The 22,988-nt window shown below is 46.1% G+C and overlaps 1 protein-coding gene across 3 annotated transcripts in view; it reads left to right on the forward strand.

The window, feature by feature from the left end:
- The first annotated feature begins 4,716 nt into the window (after positions 1-4,716).
- Positions 4,717-22,988, forward strand: part of DHX9 (DExH-box helicase 9) — a 32,792-nt gene continuing 14,520 nt past the window's right edge. The window contains exons 1-11 of one of the 3 annotated variants that reach the window (XM_038758692.1): positions 4,717-4,843; positions 8,526-8,655; positions 10,545-10,685; positions 11,816-11,951; positions 12,203-12,327; positions 13,286-13,434; positions 17,089-17,135; positions 19,692-19,828; positions 21,667-21,756; positions 21,860-22,021; positions 22,185-22,262. In XM_038758692.1, the coding sequence (XP_038614620.1) occupies positions 8,545-8,655; positions 10,545-10,685; positions 11,816-11,951; positions 12,203-12,327; positions 13,286-13,434; positions 17,089-17,135; positions 19,692-19,828; positions 21,667-21,756; positions 21,860-22,021; positions 22,185-22,262 (1,176 nt within the window). In that variant the 5' untranslated portion in view covers positions 4,717-4,843; positions 8,526-8,544. Of the gene's footprint in view, positions 4,844-5,255; positions 5,340-8,525; positions 8,656-10,544; positions 10,686-11,815; positions 11,952-12,202; positions 12,328-13,285; positions 13,435-16,184; positions 16,277-17,088; positions 17,136-19,691; positions 19,829-21,666; positions 21,757-21,859; positions 22,022-22,184; positions 22,263-22,988 lie in introns of those variants that run through there. The other 2 variants (XM_038758693.1, XM_038758694.1) reach the window with 2 other exon arrangements.

The following is a 22,988-nucleotide window of genomic DNA, read 5'->3' on the forward strand; positions in this document are numbered from 1 at the left end:
CATTAGAATATTTTTTTTCCCTCCTTGGAAGTGCTTTACTTTGAGAAGTGTGGTGCTTGACAGGTTGTTAACTAACAGAGTTTGAGGGAGAGAAACTAATGTAATTCAGCAACATGGAGATGTGAGGCTTTGTAGGCACACACACACACACACACACACACACACACACACACACTTAATCCTTTCAGAGAATTGTTGGAGAGAAGAAGGTCTCTGAGTACCTAACGCTATAGGTTGGAAATGAAACATCTTTGGTTAGTGGTACTTGTAAACTGGGTGGATCCCTGATTTTTCTTTCACTTTCATTTTTTGATAAAACACACAAAGAGAAAGGTAAATTACAGGAATTCAATGTCCTTTGTAAAAGCTTGAACTCTTACATCGAAACTCACTTTAATGTTTAAATTGGAATCACTTTGCTCTGCACCCAACCTGAGAATAGAAGCCAAATGGGGGAATTGAAAGCAGCATGGTCCTGGGAGTCAGAAGGACCTGGGTTCTTATCCTGGCTCCGCCGCTTGTCTGCTGTGTGACGTTGGGCAGGTCACTTAACTTCTCTCTGCCTCAGTTACCTCATCTGTAAAATGGGGATTAAGATTGTGAGCCCCATGTGGGACTTGGACTGTGTCTAACCTGATTAGCTTTTATTTACCCCAGCACTTAGTACAGTGACTGGCACATAGTAAGTGCTTAACAAACACCATTAAAAAAAAAAATTCCTCAGGACCCTGCCCCTCCTAGTGAGTGAAATTATTGAAAACTGCCAATAGGGGCCATAGGGGAGGAAGCCGGCACATAGCCCAAGTCACCAATCAATCAATGGTATTTATTGAAGAGGGTGTACAGAGCACTGATTTAAGCAGGGTTAAATTCCCTTGCCCATATCCTCTGCTACCCTGAACAATAGCAGCAGTAGTAGCTCTCCTGAGTCCTACTGTTTGAGAGGCTGTCCCATGTGGGGCTCAGTCTAAGGGGGAGGGAGAACAGATAAGGAAACTGAGGCACAGAGAAGTTAAGTGCCTTGTCCAAAGTCATAGCAAGCAAGTGGTAAACCTGGGATTAAAAATGAGGGGTCTCTTTTCATATATATATATATATATATATATATATATATATATATATATATATATGTATTTAAGTGCTTAGTGCCAGGGTAAACACAAACTAATCAGGCTGGACACAGTCTGTGTCTGTGGGGGTCACAGTCTTAATCCCCCCATTTTACAGATGAGGTAACTAATGCACAGAGAAGTTAAGTGACTTGTCCAAAATCAGACAGCAGATGAATGCTGGTGCTGGGATTAGAATCCAGGGCCTCTGACTCTCAGGCCCATACTGTTTCCACTAGGCCACACTATGGAGCAACAATCGTATCAATCAATCAGATTTATTGAGCACTTACTGTGTGCAGGACATTGCACTAAGCTCTTGGGAGAGTACCACACAATATAACAGACACATTCCCTGCCCAGAATGATTTTACAGTTTAGAGGGAGAGACAGATATTAATACAAATAAATTATGGACGTGTACATAAGGGCTGTGGGCCTGGAGGCGATGGTGGTGAATAAAGGGAGTAGGTTGGGGTGATATAGAAGGGAATGGGAAAAGTGGAAATGAGGGCTTAGTCAGCGAAGGCCCCTTGGACCTATTTCATGGATCAGTATCAATTAATGATATTTACTGAGTGCCTACTGTGTGCAGGATGCAGTACTAAGCACTTGTGAAAATAGTACAGTTGGTAGACATGTTGCCTGACTGCAGGGATCAGAAAAACGATTTTAACTCTGAAAGTGGGGTAATTTTCACTTACTGAAAATGATTCACAACATTCCTCCTTGTAATGCTGCAACTGTAGTTTTTTTACTATTGGCCTCATCTAGCCATGATCATCCAAAAAAATCATCTTCTGGAAATTTGACATTGGGTTCATTGAAGTGGGCAAACCAATCCTGAACGCTAGCCCTTTTGATCCCCCTTCTCCCTCTGCTCGTTGTTGCAGGGTGGGGAGAAGCCCCTGTATCACTATTAGAACACTGAGAACAGATGCATAGCTGTATCTGTTCAAAATTACATCCTCCTTGGCCCTCTAGCAGTACTGTTTCTGCTGTATTTTTCACATTGTTCATTTTTTTAAAATGGTGTTAAGCACCTATTATGCAGCAAACACTGTATTAAACACTGGGTTGCTACAAGCTAATTAAGTTGGACACAGTCCGTGTCCCACATGGGGCTCGCAGCCTTATTTCCCATTTTACAGATTAGGTAATGGAAGCACAGAGAAATTAAGTGATTCACCCAAGGTCACAGAGCAGATAAGTGGTAGAGCTGGGATTAGAATTTAGGTCCTTCTGATTCCCAGGACTGTGTTCTATCCCCAAGGCCACACTGTTTCTTTCCCTGTGTAACTGTCATCAGTTTGTCCCTTTTAAGATAGTGATCCTCCTATGGGTCTGGGACTGGGTTTGAATCAATAGTTTACCCCACTACTCAATCTAATGCTTTGCCCAAAGGGTTTAACAAATGCAGTACAATGTGAACAAATTAGCAACCCTAATATGCTTGGATGAGCTGTTTGATGCTAATGAAGTAGCATGGGCTTGGGAGCCAGAGAACCTGGATTCTAATCCAGAAGCAGTGTGGCTCAGTGGGTTTTGGAGTCAGAGGTCATGGGTTCAAATCCTGGCTCCGGCAATTGTCAGCAGTGTGACTTTGGGCAACTCACTTCACTTCTCTGTGCCTCAGTTGCCTCATCTGTAAAATGGGGAATAATAATAATGATGGCATTTATTAAGCGCTTACTAGGTGCAAAGCACTGTTCTAAGTGCTGGGGTAGATAGAAGGTAATCAAGTCGTCCCACGTGGGGCTCACAGACTTAATCCCCATTTTACAGATGAGATAACCGAGGCACAGAGAAGTTAAGAGACTTGCCCAAAGTCACACAGCTGTCAAGTGGTGGAGCCGGGATGGGATCTGAACCCATGACCTCTGACTCCAAAGACTGTGAGCCCCCTGTGGGACAACCAGATCAATCAATCAATCAATCAATTGTATTTATTGAGCACTTACTGTGTGCAGAACACTGTACTAAGCGCTTGGGAAGTCCAAGCTGGTAACATATAGAGACAGTCCCTACCCAACAGTGGGCTCACAATCTAGAAGGGGGAGACAGAGAACAAAACCAAACATACTAACGAAATAAAATAAATAGAATAGATAGGTACAAGTAAAATAAATAGAGTAATAAATATGTACAAACATATATACAGGTGCTGTGGGGAAGGGAAGGAGGTAAGATGGGGGGATGGACTTCTAGACTGTGAGCCCGCTGTCTCTATGTGTTGCCGACTTGGACTTCCCAAGCGCTTAGTACAGTGCTCTGCACACAGTAAGCGCTCAATAAATACGATTGATTGATTGATTGAGGTAAGATGGGGGGGATGGACTTCTAGACTGTGAGCCCGCTGTTGGGTAGGGACTGTCTCTATGTGTTGCCGACTTGGACTTCCCAAGCGCTTAGTACAGTGCTCTGCACACAGTAGGCGCTCAATAAATACGATTGATTGATTGATTGAGGTAAGATGGGGGGGATGGAGAGGGGGACGAGGGGGAGAGGAAGGAAGGGGCCCAGTCTGGGAAGTCCTCCTGGAGGAGGTGGGCTCTCAGTAGGGCCTGATCACCTTGTAATTTCCCCAGCGCTTAGAACAGTGCTTTGTACATAGTAAGCGCTTAATAAATGCCATTTAAAAAAGCGCTCAATAAATACGACTGAATGAATGAATGAACAAATACCACACAAAGGGAGACCGAGGGGCATGAGGCCTTCCCCCTTTTAGACTGCGAGCCCACTGTTGGGTAGGGACTGTCTCTATGTGTTGCCGACTTGGACTTCCCAAGCGCTTAGTACAGTGTTCTGCACACAGTAGGCGCTCAATAAATACAACTGATTGATTGAGGTAAGATGGGGGGATGGAGAGGGGGGACGAGGGGGAGAGGAAGGAAGGGGCTCAGTCTGGGAAGGCCTCCTGGAGGAGGTGGGCTCTCAGGAGGGCCTGATCACCTTGTAATTTCCCCAGCGCTTAGAACGGTGCTTTGCACATAGTAAGCGCTTAATAAATGCCATTCAAAAAAGCGCTCAATAAATACTGAATGAATGAATGAACGACTGAATGAACGAATGAATGAACAAATACCACACAAAGGGAGACCGACGGGCATGAGGCCGGCCCCCTTTTAGACTGCGAGCCCAGCGTTGGGTAGGGCCTGCCTCTAAATGTTGCCAACTGGTCCTTCCCAAGCGCTTAGCACAGTGCTCTGCACACAGTAAACGTTCAATAAATACGATTGATTGATTTTTTGATGATTGATGAGGCATTCAGCGAGCCCCACGACCGTTGAGAACAACACAATGGGAGGATGAGGGGATGGATCAAATGAAATCCCCTCTGGACTGCAGACTCTTTGCGGGCAGCAAAAGTGTCCATCTAATCTAGTGTGTAGAACTCCCCCAAGCGCTTAGTACAGCGCCGGGGACACGAGAAGCGCTCAATAAGTAATTTTTATACGGTTTTTGATCGACTGTAAAAGAGGTGGGCGGGTCGCGCGCCTCTCCCCCCCCCGCCCCGCCCCCCGTTGTCTCGCGACGGCCGTTAGCTTCCGCGCATGCGCGCGGCGGGGCGCGCGCGCGCCACCAGAGCGCGAGCGCCACATCCGGCGCCATTTCGAGGCGGGAGCGGATCGCGAGGCGCTGCCCCGGTGGTTCGCTCGCCTTGTCGCCCGTCGGCCCGGTCGCGTCGAGCCCCCAAGCACCGTGAGAGGGTCGAGGACGGGGACGAGGAGGAGGTGAGGGGGTCGAAAAGGGGTTTTTGAGGGAAAAAGGGGCTCCGGTCCCGCCGTTTCATTGTCCTCCCCCTGCTTCGCATCCGGCCCTTTTTTTCTACCTGTGGGAGCCCGGCGGATTGCGAGGCGGGGGGAGGGGAGGCCCAGCGGGGAGGGAAAGTCCCCGTATGTTGGTGCGCCTCATGGTGACGCGCATGCGCCGTGGAGGGCGGCCGCGTTCCCTTTCATTGGGGAGGGAGCGAAGCGAGCATGCGCGGCGGGCCTCCCTCCCACCATTTTCTCGGGGCCGTTCGCCGCCCTGAGGAGCCATCCCAGGGGCCCGCCGCTCTTTCAGGCGTATTTACTGAGCGCCTCCTGGGTGAGGAGCACTGTGCTAACCGGGCTTTCAGGTCATTCATTCACTCAGTCGTATTTACTGGGTGCGGAGCGCTGTGCTAAGCGCTCCTACCCAACGGCGGGCTCGCGGTCTAGACGGGGGAGGCCGACGACAAAACAAAAGGTATTGACACAATAGACTTAATATGTACGAGTAAAAGAGAGCAATTCATCCGTTTGTTCGACCGTATTTATCGAGCGCTGACCGTGTGCAGAGCACTGTGCTAAGCGCTTCGCAATAAATACGTACCAGGGGCAAGAGCCCGGGCTTTGGAGTCAGAGGTCCTGGGTTCAAATCCCGGCTCCGCCAGCTGGGTGGCTTCTCTGGCCCTCAGTTACCTCATCTGGAAAATGGGGGTTAAAACCGTGAGCCCCCTGGGGGGGACAACCCGGTCACCGTATAACCTCCCCCGCGCTTGGAACAGTGCTTTGCACGTAGTAAGCGCTTAACAAATGCCGTCATTATTATTACAAACGTTTATGCAGGCGCGGTGGGGAGGGGGAGAGGAAGGAGGGGGGTCGGTTTAGGGCCGCCATCGGCCGGGCCCCGTGGCCCTAATGGCGGGATCCGCTCCCTCCCCCCCCCCCAAAATGCCCGTCCCACGTGTCCCCAACGTGGTTCAGGGCCTCGATGGCGCTTCCCGAATCCACTGGAGAAGAATGGCTTCCGCGCCACCCGCATCCAAACCTGCAGCCCTCCGGGTTTTTTTTTTAACACCATATCGCCCCCGGTTGGGTTTCTCCTGTACCTAGGATGAATCCATATTTCCTCTTCTCCCTAAAAGCATCCGGGTTCTTTTTAACACCATATCGCCCCTGGTTGGGTTTCATCTGTACTTAGGTTGAATCCGTATTCCTTCATCTCCCTAGAAGCCTCCGGGTTCCTTTTAACACCATATCAATCAATCAATCAATCAATCGTATTTATTGAGCGCTTACTATGTGCAGAGCACTGTACTAAGCGCTTGGGAAGTACAAATTGGCATCACATAGAGACAGTCCCTACCCGATAGTGGGCTCACAGTCTAAAAGGGGGAGACAGAGAACAGAACCAAACATACCAACAAAATAAAATAAGTAGGATAGAAATGTACAAGTAAAATAAATAAATAAATAAATAAACAGAGTAATAAATATGTACAACCATATATACATATATACAGGTGCTGTGGGGAGGGGAAGGCGGTAAGGCGGGGGGATGGAGAGGGGGACGAGGGGGAGAGGAAAGAAGGGGCTCAATCTGGGAAGGCCTCCTGGAGGAGGTGCGCTCTCAGCAGGGCCTCCGGTTGGGTTTCTCCTGCACCTAGGATGACTCCCATCTCCCTAAAAGCCTCCGGGATCTTTTTAACACCATATCGCCCCCGGTTGGGTTTCTCCTGTACCTAGGATGAATCCATATTTCCTCTGTCTCCCTAAAAGCATCCGGGTTCTTTTTAACACCATATCGCCCCTGGTTGGGTTTCATCTGTACTTAGGTTGAATCCGTATTCCTTCATCTCCCTAGAAGCCTCCGGGTTCCTTTTAACACCATATCGCCTCCGGTTGGGTTTCTCCTGCACCTAGGATGACTCCCATCTCCCTAAAAGCCTCCGGGATCTTTTTAACACCATATCGCCCCTGGTTGGGTTTCTCCTGCACCTAGGATGAGTCCGTATTCCCTCATCTCCCTTAAAGTCGTTGGGGCCTTTTCCGCAGGAGAAGAATGGCTTCCGCGCCACCCGCATCCCAACCTGCAGGCCTCCGGGGTTTCTTTAACACCATATCGCCTTCGGTTGGGTTTCTCCTGTACCTAGGATGACTCCGTATTCTCCCTAAAAGCCTCCGGGTTTTTTTTTAACACCATATCGCCCCCGGTTGGGTTTCTCCTATACCTAGGATGAATCCATATTTCCTCATCTCCCTAAAAGCCTCCGGGTTCTTTTTAACACCATATCGCCCCCGGTTGGGTTTCACCTGTACCTAGGTTGAATCCGTATTCCTTCATCTCCCTAGAAGCCTCCGGGTTCTTTTTAACACCCTATCGCCCCTGGTTGGGTTTCTCCTGTACCTAGGATGAATCCGTATTCCCTCATCTCCCTAGAAGCTTCCAGGTTCTTTTTAACACCAAATCGCCCCTGGTTGGGTTTCTCCTGCACTTAGGATGAATCCGTATTCCCTCATGTCCCTAAAAGTCGTTGGGGCCTTTTCTGCTGGAGAAGAATGGCTTCCGAGCCACCCGAATCCAAACCTGCAGGCCTCCGGGTTCTTTTTAACACCATATCGCCCCTGCTTGGGTTTCTCCTGCACCTAGGATGAATCCGTATTCCCTCATCTCCCTAAAAGTCGTTGGGGCCTTTTCTGCTGGAGAAGAATGGCTTCCGCGCCACCCGCATCCAAACCTGCAGGCCTCCGGGTTTTTTTTTTAACACTATATCGCCTCCGGTTGGGTTTCTCCTGTACCTAGGATGACTCCGTATTCTCCCTAAAAGCCTCCGGGTTCGTTTTAACACCGTATCGCCCCTGGTTGGGTTTTTCCTGCACCTAGGATGAATCCGTGTTCCCTCATCTCCCTTAAAGTCGGTGGGGCCTTTTCCGCTGGAGAAGAATGGCTTCCGCGCCACCCGCATCCAAACCTGCAGGCCTCCGGGTTCTTTTTAACACCATATCACCCCCGATTGAGTTTCTCTTGCACCGAGGATGAATCCGTATTCCCTCATCTCCCTAAAAGCCTCCGGGTTCTTTTTAACACCATATCGCTCCCGGTTGGGTTTGTCCTGTACCTAGGATGAATCCGTATTCCCTCATCTCCCTAAAAGTCGCTGGTGCTTTTCCGTTGGAGGAGAATGGCTTCCGAGCAACCTGCATCCAAACCTTCATGCCTCCGGGTTCTTTTTAACACCCTATCACCCCTGGTTAAGTTTCTCCTGCACCTAGGATGAATCCGTATTCCCTCATCTCCCTAAAAGTCGTTGGGACTTTTCCGATGGAGGAGAATGGCTTCAATGCCACCCGCATCCAAACATGCAGGCCTTACCTCACCTCCCCCAGGTTCTTTTTAACACCATGTCGCCCCTGGTTGGGTTTCTCATGTACCTAGGATTCATTCATTCAGTCGTATTTATTGAGCGCTTACCGAGTGCAGGGCACTGTACTACGCGCTTGGGAAGTACAAGTTGGCAACATATAGAGACCCAACAATGGGCTCATCCGTATTCCCTCATCTCCCTAAAAGTCGTTGGGGCTGTCCTGGGAAACGTTAATTTTCCGCCTGCCCTTGTGCTTTCTTCTGTGTTTAATTCGTGTCCTTTTTCTTTTTCTTTTTCTTTTTTAGACCCTAGAAAGGCGGCATCATGGGTGACCTGAAAAACTTCTTGTATGCCTGGTGCGGGAAAAGGAAGGTGACCCCAACCTATGAAATAAGAGCCGTGGGGAACAAGAACAGGCAGAAGTTCATGTGTGAGGTACGGCACGATGGCGCTTCTCATTGGTAGGGTGAGAGGGAGGCATTTTTGGTCAAATAAGGGAAACTGTATGTCAGGTTTATTTTGCTGTTAAGCCGGGATTGAGTTGTGTGAGCATGCAAAATTCAATCCTGGATTAATAGCAAAATAAAATGACTAGAGCAGCTGACACAAAGTAAGTGCTTAACAAATACCATAAAAAAACTCTTCTTAGCTCAGAAAACCCAAGAACATCTTGGGATTTCTGTGAAGCATCCTTTCTTGGGACTTCAGAGAAGTAGTGTGACCTAGTGGACAACCTGGGTTCTAATCCTAGGTCCGCTTGTCTGCTAGGTGACCTTGGGTGAGTAACGTCTGTGTCTCAGTTCTCCATGGAGTTGAAATGCCTATCTTCCTTCTCCCGCAGTGTGAACTCCAGCTCTTAGTACAATAATGGCATATAGTAAACAACACTTTATATAATTATCAATCAGTTGAAACCCCTCATTTTGCCCTTTACTCGTTGAGTAGGGTTTGTAGGGTTGGAAAAGACCTTTTCTAATGGACAGAATTTAAACTGCCCAAGATAAAGAGGTGTTGCTCCTAGTTTTAAATTCCTTTTTAATGTATTTGTTAAGCACTTAGTATGTCAGGCACTGTTTTAAGTGCTGGGGTAGATACAAGTTGATCAGGTTTGACACTGTCCCATATAGGGCTCATAGTGTAAATTAGAAGGATGGTTTTACAGTTGAGGTAACAGACAAAGAGAAGTTACGTGAGTCGCCCAAGGTCACAAAGACAGATAGAGCCAGGATTCAAACCCGGGTCTCTGCAAGTCTCCTAAAGAAGAGAACGTCTCCATCGTTAAGTAATATGCTTTGATGTCTTACACACTATACTATGTATCTAAAATAAAACAGTCTTTCTGCAGTTTAAGCCCTTTTCATTTTATGCTGTTCTCATTGAACGTGGAGAGCAGCCAGTTATCTTTATGGGTAGTGATATTGGCTAAGTATCAAGTGTGAATATTCAAGTGCAACTCTTATTTAAAATTGAGATTCAATACAGAAATATCTTCTGGGTCTAATGTAGAAGCTGCATTTTTAGCTTACCTAATTTATTTCAAAATTCTGCAATATTGTTCATAATTTTGTACGATTTTTCAGAAAACTAAAATTTCAGGTATCTGGGATGGAGAATGGATCATGGCCTCTCTTTTTTTTTTTTAAAGAAAAATAAGAGATGACTGTCCCAAAGTCAATTCCTGAGTCAGTACTCTCAAGTGTAGAAAAGATCAGATTACTTGATAACAAGTTGGTGGGGAGGAAAGTCACGTGACTGGCACAGGCATATGGATGGCTGGCTTTGGCTCTTGGCAGTGTGACCAGCTTGCCAAGCTGTTTCAGGAGCCAGCAGTATGAACTAGCTGCCGTTTCTACAACAATTTAAGTCAGGTGCACTGCCAAGAGCCTAAGTTCGGCATACTTCGGTGCCTGCAGTAGACTGGTCTGTCTTCACCTCTGTCGTTTCCAGGAGAGCTCAATAGGGGACTTGGGTGCAGTCACGGAAGAACACTTGGCTCTTGCGCCACATACATGCTCATTCAATAATGAAGTCATGGGGATACTTCGAGCATAGACCGAGGTGGTCACCCTCCCCACTTATTGAGGTAGCTCATGTTTTCATGCTCAGGTCCAGGTTTTGGCCCTAGTGGGCTGCAAGGAGAGAGAATCTGTGACTTGCAGTAGGTTATTGTTTTACTCAGCTGCTTTACTGAGCAGAAAACCTCAGTCTACCCAGATGCATTATATAAGCTGTTCTAATTGTTTTCAACATTTGTAGGGAAGTGTGGGTGCTTCCAAAATCCATATTTAACCTGTGCTGGTTATGCTTTTTCATGGTGGTTGCAGGTTCGAGTGGAAGGATTCAACTATACTGGCATGGGCAACTCTACAAATAAAAAAGATGCGCAGAGTAATGCTGCCAGAGACTTTGTCAATTACCTGGTCCGAGTGAATGAAGTCAAGAGTGAAGAAGTGCCAGCTATGGGGGTAAGTGCCTCTGACCGAATAATAGGTTGTGTTGGAGAAGAGGTAATTCCTGGACAGTGGGATCTGCTCCATGAGAGTGAGGGGGGCAATCAATTAGATCTGTTCCCCAGCTTTTTAGGAAAAGTGGGTAGCCATAGGTAGTCAATCCTGCCCTTTTTGAGTCAGAAGTGGGACCAAGGTGTCCAGTCAACATCTTGCCATTTGCCATCAGACTGCCACTCCCTGGCTCGGCCCCAGAGCTTCTTAGAAGCGACTGTACACCTGTGTTGCCCCCAGTATGCCCAGATGGCAGAGTTCCAGAGCCATGGCTAGGGCCGTGCAACAGTGCCAAGTGGCACTGCCCAACTGCTGCACCTCTTTCAGTCACAGAGCCACTGTGACCTGAGTTGGCAGAGTCCTGGCTCAGCTGGCCTGGCTTGGGCCAGGGCCAGTGCCGGAGACATTGCTGCTTGGCTGGTGGTGGCAGGCGATGGCAGAGACATGCAGCAGGTGAAGTTCCCTCTTCACTTCCTTTTTCCCCCCCTTAGGAATCACCCAGTGGGTACTTAGCACTTACTGTGTGCACAACACTGTACTCAATGCTTGGGAAAGTACAGTACAACAGAGTTGGTAGACAAGATCCCTGCCCACGATGAGCGTACGCTTTATTTCTTTCTTCCCATCCACCTCAAGTCTTGCCCCTTGTATACGACATTCAAAAGTGAGAAGTTGGCACCCCTACAGGCCTAACTGCATGGACCTGTCCAGCTGGGTGCTTCCTGCATCTGGTTCCCCTCCGGGGTACTCAGCTTGAGAACACAATTTGATCTGATATGGTGGCATCCTCCTTTCAGATATTTTATCTAGTTTTGACAATCATCTTCCATCTTTATTTCAACAGTAGTAATTGTTCAGTGCCCCCTACACTAAAAGCTCTTTGTGGGTAGGGAGCGTGTCTACGTACTCTGTTGTAGTGTACTTCCCCCCAAATTTAATGCAGTGCTCTGCACATGGTAAGCACTCAAATACCATTGATTGGTCTGTAGTGAGTTCTTTTTCTGCAGAACTGCCAGTGAGGTATGATACTGTAATCACCTACTCTTTTAACCAGGGGTCAAAAGAGTTTATTGCTCATAGACTGTCTTTTGCAGGTGGCACCACCAACTACTGAAACACCTGATGCAGCAGCAGCAGCCGCTGCCGCCGCCGCAGCAGGAACGGGTAGTGGTGGAGAGTTCCCAACTACCTCTGGAGGACCCCTGCCTCCACATCTGGCCATTAAGGACGGTAAGAGTTCTAGGTTATGTGTCTAACTTGGGTTTTTGTTTTTTTTTAAGTCTCCCCCTCTCTCTCTTCTCATCCACACCCCCCAAAACACACATTCTCTCTCTCTCTCTCTCTCTCTCTCTCTCTCTCTCTCTCTCTCTCTCTCTCTCTCTCTCTCTCTCTCTCTCTATGGGGAGCTACAGGGACATTTTGGCACTTCCCACCATAGGCTACAAGAAGATTACGGTTTTATCTTTTGTCCTATTTATCAGAGGGAACTTTGACTGCTGAAGGTGGAGATTCTGACTATGACGGTGGTGGTGCTGATGGCCAGTGGGATCATGGAACAAATATGAAGGATTACTACACGAGGAAGGAGGAACAAGAAGCCCAAGCGGTAAGACTGAGCCCTACATACCCTTGAATGAAAGTCACATCAGGGCTTTAAGATGCTTGATAGATAACTTTGGTCCCTTCAGTAACGATCTGTGGAAAAAACTGGCTAATGCTTAGGAACCACTTGAGATCTGGTAATCTTCTCCGAGATCGAATGGTGCCAAACAGTAAATCAATCAATCGTATTTATTGAGCGCTTACTGTGTGCAGAGCACTGTACTAAGTGCTTGGGAAGTACAAGCTGGCAACATATAAAGACGGTCCCTACCCAACAGTGGGCTCACAGTCTAGAAGGGGGAGACAGAGAACAAAACAAAACATATTAATAAAATAAATAGAATAGATATGTACAAGTAAAATAAATAGAGTAATAAATACGTACAAACATATACATATATACAGGTGCTGTGGGGAAGGGAAGGAGGTAAGGCAGGGGGGATGGAGCGGGGGGAAGAGGAAGGAGGGGGCTCAGTCTGGGAAGGCCTCCTGGAGGAGGTGAGCTCTCAGTAGGGCCTTCACGGGAGGAAGAGAGCTAGCTTGGCGGATGTGGGGACTCTAATTTACTTTGTCAAGTAAATGACAAAGTGGAATAGCTAGTAGTTCTCGATACTCTGCGATAACAACATTTTCTTGACTGCTATTTTAGTGATACGGGCCATGCTGGTAAATGTTTCTGCCACACGGTTCCCACACAGCAGTCACAAGCTGTTGAGACCAAATGTGGAAACGTGGCCGAAGGTTGCCAGGGAATAATCTGTAGCGGTTTGTAATAAAAGCCACTACCCAATTCTGCCTGCAGCGATGATGGGAGCTATCCCTCCTTTTGTTTCCGATAGAGGATTGGGTTCAAACACTTCAATTTAGAGGCAAGGACTTGGAATTTCAACTATGTTGATATTTTAAAAACACGCAGAACTGAAGGGGCACACTTTAATTAAAATCACTTTTTCAATTATTAGACTCTAGAGTCAGAAGAAGTGGATTTAAATGCTGGGCTTCACGGAAACTGGACCTTGGAGAATGCTAAGGCTCGGCTGAACCAATTTTTTCAAAAGGAAAAAGTCCAGGGAGAATATAAATACACCCAAGTGGGTCCAGATCACAACAGGTTTGCTCGTTTCACTCCTTTCTTATTTGCTAATGAATATCTTCATTCCCAAAGGTTGCCCAATTGGTCTTCGTTGGCATTTAAACTCTTTGCCCTGCTGCTAAAGTTGAGGGACTTAGGTGATGAAGGAAAGCCTCCAACCTGCGTTTCACATAATTGGTATTTTCTAATTACAGGTGAAATCTAGAGTGGTGAAATGTACACAAGTGTGCCTGGTTCTGATTTGGGTTAGGGTGGACTGGAGCACGACGTCCCGTGCAGTTCCAGAATCCACTGAGGCAGAGCAGCCTTGTCCTGCTCAGGCCAGGCCTGGCCCGGCCAGCCAGAAGGTCCTGCTTCTCCTGCCGTTCACTCCTTCGTTTAGAGGTTGTCGATTTGTGAACAATGAAACCAAGCACAACTCTGGTTGTCTGGTTTATAATACAAGACCAAGGAAAGCCACATTTCCTGATCCAGTTCAAGGATAGCTGAATTGCCAACCAAAAGGACACCATCGAGGGCAGCCATGGAGAACTCCCATGGGGGTCTCTGAGGATAGAGCCCCACAAGGATCTGTCCCTGGCCTGGGGGCTGCACCCTGATCCATGTGCCAGGCACCTTCAGATGTGGCTGGGAAAGGGTTAGGACTTCTTGGCACGTTACTAAGCATACGTAGGGGGATGCTACCTCATGCACCCATTGAACTCCAGCCTAGCTGTGCAGGTTAGTGCTGGTATTCCTTAACCATTCACTACATACCGAGCACTTGTGCCGAGTACAGCAGTAATCAGACAGTCCAGTCCCTGTCTGGAAGACCAGAGGTACCTTTTCCAAGGTCCCTCAGCTAGCAACAGACAGAGCAGAGATTTAGAGTCCAGGTCTCGTAAATCCCCTGTCCCACACTCTTTCCACCAGAGCACGCTGCATAATACATCACCTGCATATCAGATGGTGAGAGCGTGTGTGAACTCTATACTTAGAACTGTCTTGTCTTATATGCCCTCTGTAGGAGTGAGACTGAAATAACCAAAGCCAGAGGGCAGTTGAGTCAGATGCAAGACTCCTCACTACGTCAGTTGTGTTTGTTGAGCACCGGCTGTTAGCAGAGTGCTGCACTAAGTTCTTGGGAGAACACAACAGAGAGAATCAATCAGTAATTATTTAATGAGCGCTTACTGTGTGCAAAGCACTATACTAAGCACTTGGGAGAATACAGAACAAGAGAGTTGGTAGATATGTTCCCTGCTCACAAGGAGCTTACAGTCTAGCAGGGAAGACCCAGACAGTTTACAGACAGGAGGAAAATTGAAGATGGGTGAGTGTTTTAATAAGGTAAATCTTACCAAATTGGTTTTGGATCAGGCTAGGCCCTGGTGTTTCAGCCTACTTTCCAGGCAAAAGGACCCTGTCCTTGTCTATGATCCCCTGGCCGGAGACACTTACCTCATCAGAGATCATATTCCCAGGGTTAGGGGATGGACTTGGGTCCAGCAGACAGTCTCCAGTTAAACAGAGATTGCCTCCAGTCAATTGGATGGACAGCTGATGATCAGAGGGACGCTCTGTTATGATGAGCTTTAAGGGCCCTTAAAGTTGCTAGGATTTTGAACAGTTTTTTGTAGCAGGTCCGTTCTTATTAGACTAGGATTTCACCTGTAAAAGCCATTCCTTAAGGAAATGTGCAGCACTGTACACTATATAGAGTGATTTTGGTTGGCATTCTGCTGTTACTGGAACTCATCCTTGAATGAGTCCGTGGCTCCCCACTAATTAAAGGATTTTCTTTCCCCAAATTTCTGCTTCGTTTATTACTGGACCTACGAATCAAGTTCACTTATAAAACCTGGGGGTTGTATTCCGTCAATGTGTATGTTTGTTACGCGTTCCCGACATGTAGAAGTAGCTGTAAAATTGTAAACCCGAGGGAGGTGGCTCTGGTGGTGACAGTATGTTTTTCAGCCTGCTTGCTGATCTTCCAGAGAGCATTCCAGGGTGTAGTAATTATTACTCCCAGGAAGGCTCGTTTGGATTAAACTTCCGGGGAGGAGCAGCATGTGGTGGAGGGGAGGGATGGTCGAGGTAAAAAAAAAATTTACTTAAATTATTTAAAACAATGACTAAATTATTCTGAATTATTAAAATGAATAATTCAGAAAGCATCTTACCCCGGCAAAGCAAACCAAATTTAATTTCATTTGATGACTCACAAAAGTGGGGCAAAAAATAATCCAGAGGTCACGGAACCCCCCATTATGTTTTGCCAAACTCGATTAAATTTGAAGTATGCTTTACAGGTGCCAGAAGGAAAAAAAAAAAGCTCTCTCTGCAGGATCTAAAGGAGAGAGATGAGTCTTGATATTTTTCAAACTCTTTTTCTTCTCCGGTAAATTTTCCTGAGGATCCCAAATGAGCTTAGCACCTGATATTATACAATTATGAGTGGCAGTTAATTCAAAGTGGAACCAGAACCAGATCCCTCAGTGGGCCTCTGGTGTCCACAGACCTGGAACTGAAGAATTCCGGGAAGAATTGGCGTAGGAGGTAAAAACATTCTGGGGGATTCACCTCAATCTGAACAGCAGTGCTGCTTGTTTTCCATATTCAAACTTGCAGCAGACAGCGACACCAGAGGTCTGTGCTCATTTACACATGTGCTGCTGCTTAGGCCGAACTAAGCAATCACATGGGAGACTATTGTAAATTGATTTCTGGTGTCACTGTTCCCCTAGGTGGAGGAGAATGAGGTTGAGTGCTGACTATAAGCCTGGCTGAGAAACATACTGGCATCGGTGTCATTTATGAAAGGGTGGATGTTGTGCCCCTGAGTCAGTGGCCTTTGACCATGAAGCCGCTGTGCCTGAAGGTCAGTTCGCAAGTGGTGCAGGAAGGACTTTGCCATTGGTTTTAAAGCCTCACTTGACCTCTTTTGTCCACAGCAGAAAGGCCAAGCTAGTTCCTACCTGAGGGGGAGTCTGTCTGTAGCAGGGGAAGGATCACCAGGCACAGAGTTCACAGGGGAATTTGCTTCCCTAAAGCCTAGAGAAACGCCCTTGGGGCATCCTTGCATCCGAAGTTTAAAAACTTGGCTTTTATTTTCAATCCCAGAACTCTGATTTAAATTAACGGATTGTTGTTGTTGGGCAACATGATTTGTGTGCACCCCAGGACTACTGCAGGCAGATTCCAGAGCCCCAAAATGTTTGTGCTAAGGAGTCACTGGTGTTCAGCTGCTTTGTGTGCGTTTTGTCTCTGCAAGCGGGTCTAGCCACAGTCAATAATAAGCTGTATTAGACAAGGAGTCTTGTTGAAAGAACCATCGGCTTCGTTGGTGGAAGCATTGTCAAGTCTGCTTGGTCATTCTTAATTCCTTGGCCCTAGGCCAGGAATTGTATTGGCTGTTCAGACATCCATGCTTTGGGTCTGGAAGGAAACACGGGCAGAAAACAAGCCCTCGTTTAGAACAATTGGCTCTCCAGATGCAGAACAATTACCTTGTGCTGTGTTTGTTATATTGCTTTAGGTTTGTATTAGGGTTGAACGGGAGTAAATTATTGCACGGTGGGTTTTCACGAGATTTGCTTGAGCAATTGGAAATTCTTGCAGTTTGGGATTGTCTCTGTTCAAGTGTTCCTAGCAATGGAGTCACTTACCGTACTTGTGTATGTGTTGTTACAGGAGCTTTATCGCAGAAATGACTGTGTACATCAAGCAACTGGGTCGAAGTAAGTGTCCCGCTTTCTCCACTCCTCTGTCTTGCTGGTTCAAATTATATGGGCAAAATTTAAATTGGATGAGTTAGGACTCGACTCCGCCTTCTGTATTAACATGGCTGTCAGCTACAAGGCGCAGGTCTAAGACTCTTCTTTCTACCTTTGATCGTTATAAAAACTCATTTCAAAAAATGTAGACAAGAGTAAGTCAACCATGATCTGCATTTTCCGTTTTGGAAAATAACCCTTGACATAATAATACTAATGGCATTTATTAAGCGCTTACTATGTGCAAAGCACTGTTCTAAGCGCTGGGGGGGATACAAGGTGATCAGGTTGTCCCACGGTGGGCTCACAGTCAATCCCCGTTTTACAGATGAGGTAACTGATGATGATGATAAGGGACACATCTGGTGTCTCCCAATGCCACAGTCTGTTTGTCTCCATTGGAATTGTATGTGCAAAGCTATTTTTATTTTTTTTAAGAAAGCATTTTTCAGAAATTGACTAGCAACACTTCCCAGGGGAGTTGAACTTTAAAACCCAGGTCAGCAGCAAGTTGGCCTGAAAGCCTCCCCAGAGAACTAATCATCAAAGTATGTTAACTGGGTTTTGAGACAAAGATCTTTTGCCTTAAAATGTAAGGCATGGGCGTGGGGTATGACTTAAAAAATAATGATTTCAAAGTGAAAGGTATAAACTTTATTTTTGAGAGGGTTGAGTTTCACATTTCAAAATCAAACATATTGAATGTGCTCAAATAGCAATCCAGTTACTACAGTTGCTGGAATTTGATGAATTTCTGATCAATTTTTGCATGCTAAACCTGCTGATAAGGAAGGACCAAAAAAATCAAATTTTCGATATTCTCTGGAAAACTTTATTGGCTTTAGCACTGTATATCAGTTTCTAATTCAGGTGTGAGTCTGCAAGGGGTAAAAAAATCTACCTGAAAGAAAAATCCCCAAACCCCAGCCAAAACTTAATGCATCTTGATCTGTTCAGATTAGTTAAAAGCTGTTAGAGATAGTACAGATAGTTATTTTTATTTTTTCCTGTGTACTGCTATTGATTTACCTTGAGTATGTCTGAGTGACACTCTGGCTTTTCCAGTCCGCCCTTCTCTTTTTGGAATAGGAAATGCTGCAGTTTCAGACATGGAGCCCATTGCACATGTCCATGTCCAATTTTTCCATTGTCCTCAGGGAAAATCCTCAAAAAGACTCTTTCTCTTCCCTGTTATGATTTTCACATTCCCTCTCTTGAGAAGACTTTTGAATGCTTTTTCCCTTTCCTTAAGGAAAAAGTCATTTTTTGTTTTTTAGTTTTACATCCATGTCTTACCCTCTAGCAGTTTGCTAACAGGAGACGGGGGAGAGGCAAGAATGAATTTTGGGATTTTGTCTTTGATTTTATTTATGTAAAAGTTGTAGATAATTTGTATATTCTTAGCTCTTTCAACCTGCATCTACTGGTTGAAAAATGGTCCCCTCCATTCAGCAGCAGCAGCCAGTGCTGCCATTTAGCGCAGGTTATCATAACTTGGCTGATGTATTCTCTTCTAATGTCACAAGTGATCTTAAAGTTCTTTTAAAATCATTCCTGTTTCTCCAAATGGTACTTTAACATGATAAAATTCCCAAATTACATTTATACATGCCTCCAGGCTGAGGTGGGTGGTTAATAACTTTAAAAAGGAAAAACAATTCAATTTATTTTGCTTATATTGAAGGCCTGGTTAGAAACAAAAGATTGAAGCCCAGTAAGGACAAGTGCAGGGAGGGTACACTTGGTGAGGAAAAACAAACTGTACACAGATCCCAGTTGGGGAATGATTGACTCTCAAAATATGGCTGAGAAGTTAACAAGATCACAAACTGGCAATGCGGTGCAGTCACGTATAAAATATAGAGTGTACATTGTGGAAGCCTAGAGATAATCCCATAATTAGCCGAGATCTTATTTGAATCCTGTTTTCAAATCTGGACTTCACAAGAATGTTGAAAACTTAAAATGAAAAAAAAAAAGCCACAAACAAAACTTAGAACCACAAAAGTGAGTAACAGTTTTCAAGAATAAGATCTATGAGTAGTTTGGAGGAATTGGGCTTATTCTCCTAAAGAAGAGAAGGCCGAAGGGTGGCTTAGTGGTGATTTTAAAAGTAATTTTTAAAGCTTTAACGGGATAATAGGAAGCTGGTTCCCTCTTTACCAGTGACTGGGGGATGCACTTTGACTATAGCACTCTGGGGTTTAGATTACCTGACAGATCAACACCGAGTGAGGTTGTGAGACAGTCTGGGGTGGGTTAGGTGAGGACCTGATTGAAGCAGTGGTATGGAGCAAGGGACCTAAAGATACTTTATGGTCCTTTTGATTCCGTAACGCTTCCGTGGGAGGAAGCGCTCTGCTCCTCAGGTGATGATGTAATTATTATGCTTTGTTCTGTGAGATCCGTCTTGGTAATGGAGTTGACTTCCAAGTATGATCTTGTGCGTATTTGGCCTCTCTTAGTAATGCTCTCTGCCCATTCTGGTGGATCTTACTACCGTGACATTGTGTTTTACAGGAATCTTTGCCCGTGAGCATGGATCAAACAAAAAGTTAGCAGCACAGTCTTGTGCACTGTCCCTGGTCAGACAGTTCTACCATCTTGGGGTAATTGAACCTTACTCTGGACTGACAAAGAAGAAGGAAGGAGAGTCGGTGAGTCCCCTTTTTTCTGCCTATGCCTCAGTTTCCAGAACAGCACAACAAGCTGTCGGAGGCAGAATTTGGCTGGTTTAATTAGTTCTAGTTTCCCATTAGAACTACTGCTTTTTGTCTTATCATCATCATCAATTGTATTTATTGAGCGCTTACTGTGTGCAGAGCACTGTACTAAGCGCTTGGGAAGTACAAGTTGGCAACATATAGAGACAGTCCCTACCCAACAGTGGGCTCACAGTCTAAAAGGGGGAGACAGAGAACAAAACCAAACATACTAACAAAATAAAATAAATAGAATAGATATGTACAGGTAAAATAAATAAATAAACAGAGTAATAAATATGTATATATACATATATACAGGTCTTAGACCAGTCAGGGTCCTGAGCATAACACAGCTGTTCAGGAAGAGAAGCTCTAGTATTGAATTCTTTCAGCATGAATTCAGTGATACTAATGAGCAGAATCAAATCAGTCAGTCATGTTTTGAGCATCTACTGTCGCTGGCCACCGTATTGAACTCTTGGGAGAGTGCCCTAGAGGTAGAAAACGTGATCTTTGCTCAAAAGGAGCTGGGATCCTTCTCCTAATCTAATAAAGTAGCATAAGCCTGGAATGCTTTATTGAGGCAGTATGCTTCATCTTCAACTCTCAAAGCAAATCATTCCACCAAAGAAACCACTCCACATAAAACCTGTAGCTGAATTCTCTCTGCCTCAATCCCTCTAACTCCCTGCTGTCCTTTCAAGTTCCTATTCAGTTTTTTGAGGGTTTTTTTTAATAGTATTTGTTAAGCACTTCGTGCCAGGCACTGGACTAAGTGCTGGAGTAGGTACAGGCTAATCAGACTGGACACATAGACACAGTCCATGTCCCACATACGGCATTCTGACTGCCGGTCCCGTGCCCTATCCGGTAGACCATGCTCCTTTTCTCTGGAGCTGTTTTCCCTGTGCCCTGAATTTCCAACAACTGAGCTCCCTTGCTTTTGCCCTTCCAAGGCATGAGTGAGGAGAGATTCTTAGTCCCTGTTTTGAGTCTTGGCTGTTACTTTCTAAACTGACTTAAACATCTAGGATAATCGTCAATGAAGAGGCAGATAACTGGCTGGAGAGGTGGCATTCTTTTTATTGTGAGGAAGTGCACAGACTCTCCTGTGACGTGGCTCCTTTGAAATGCCATCCACCGGCGGAGGGAGATGGTAGAGTGTCGACCTGTCTGGCCAATGGGTTGGTTAGGATTTGGGGGTTGGAAGCAAAGTGGTGAGAGCCCCTGCTACCGTGCCAGGCTTCCCCTGGTCCTTACCACTTCCCCATTCACAAGATTTTTCTCAGGGCATGTTGTTCTGAAGAGCAGGTCCACATTCCCTTATGGAAACCCATTCGTGTAGTGCATGACAAATACTGTATGTGTCAGGTAATGCGTGCCGTTTGGCCTCCTGATCGTTTTACTGCACAGAACCAAATGTTTAATTTGCTGAAATCCATTCCAAACTGCGGCTATTCGTTAGTAGAGGAATGAGAGGTTTCCTGTGGCAGCACTTCTTCGAAGTTACAGTCAACCTGGAAGCCAGGCCCTGAAAACCTTTCCTCCTTCCCCTCCCCCTGCACATGATTTTCCGGTGGCCTTTAGCCATATGTACATCAGGCCAGCTCCCTCGCTTAAGTGACAGAGGTAGCAGCAGGAACCACAGCTTCGTTTAGCTGCCCAGCAGCCCTCCAGTGGCTACATTTGAGAGTCCACGCTCCACCGTGAGCCCTCAGGACTAGGTCTAGGTAGCGCTTGATGGGTTTTCTTTATTTACCATGGTTGTGACTGCATTGCCAATTCCACAGGTGGAACCTTATACCGTGAACCTGTCTAACGACTTAGAGCATCAGCTGCAGAATGTCGTACAGGAACTGTGCCTGGAGATCTTGCCACCAGTAAGTGAGAGTACTCATGGCTTTTCCAAGAATCTTACTCCACGCTCATCGGAGCAGTCGTGTTTACTATAACGGGGTTGTTTTTCTTTTTCCAAACCCGTAGCCTGAAGATCCCAGTTTTCCAGTTACCCTCAACATGGGTAAACTGGCCCAGTTTGAACCATCCCAGCGACAGAGTCAGACTGGAGTTGTCCCCTGGTCGCCCCCTCAATCGAACTGGAATCCGTGGACCAGTAGCAACATTGATGAGGGCCCCTTGGCCTATGTGAGTACAGTATAATGTCTCAGATCATTTTTCTGTGGTTCTTGGATCCTGTGAATATTTTTGAACACTGTTCTTTATATGAAAAGGGGGCATCGAGAGCCCTGAAATGAAGATCTGAATTGCTATTTGTTACCCAAACCTCCAACTTTTGTTTGTTCTTCAGGCTACCCCAGAGCAGATAAGTGCAGACCTGAAAAATGAACTCATGTACCAGCTCGAACAGGATCGTGATCTAAAAGCGGTAAACCTTTGAATGGGTTTAGATAGTTGGGCTTTAGGCCATCCACCTACTAAGGGGAGATAAGCAATTTCCTTGAAGTTGTGCTTACTCTCCCCGGCATGGCTACCTTTCGTGAGATGGTCATCCCGGCACATTCCAGTAGAAACCAGATTGTGTCCTCCCTGGAGTTTTGGTGTTGTCAAAAATAAATGGCCTGGACTTTTTTATGGATGAAAATCAGTAGTCTGTTTTGGGCAGTGGGGTATGAAACCCGAGCAAGAACTTTAGTATTGTCAGCCTGCTCTGTGGGCTGGAGAAGACCTGGACTGGAACTCTCCTTTTCTCCTCTGTCCCTCCCACTCAAGAGTTTGGGACTACACACCTTACTAAAGTGACACGCAGGTCCCATTTCTAGCCCTGGGTTGGGCTCGAGGGAGCTCCCCTGCCTCCTCTCTAAGCATTAGAAACAGGATAACAGGATGCTGAGGTCCTGAGTATTGCACTAGCAGTCGATTGGACTTATTTAAGACCACCTCAAGTAATTCCAAGTGGGCATAGGGTGGTTGTAATAACTGTTTTCGCAGTCCCATTCCTCCACCCCCCCACCCCCCCCAATCTGGGTCTGAAGGAGGCACCTCACCCCAGGGATAGAAACAAAATTCTCATTTCCCTGCAGTCCCCTGCAGGCCTTAGGCTTTTGAGGGAGAGGTGTTTACTGAGACCACCTACCTCTTGGAATAAAGGGAG

This window comes from Tachyglossus aculeatus, chromosome 16 (assembly GCF_015852505.1).
Source record: "Tachyglossus aculeatus isolate mTacAcu1 chromosome 16, mTacAcu1.pri, whole genome shotgun sequence".
Classification (NCBI taxonomy): domain Eukaryota; kingdom Metazoa; phylum Chordata; class Mammalia; order Monotremata; family Tachyglossidae; genus Tachyglossus; species Tachyglossus aculeatus.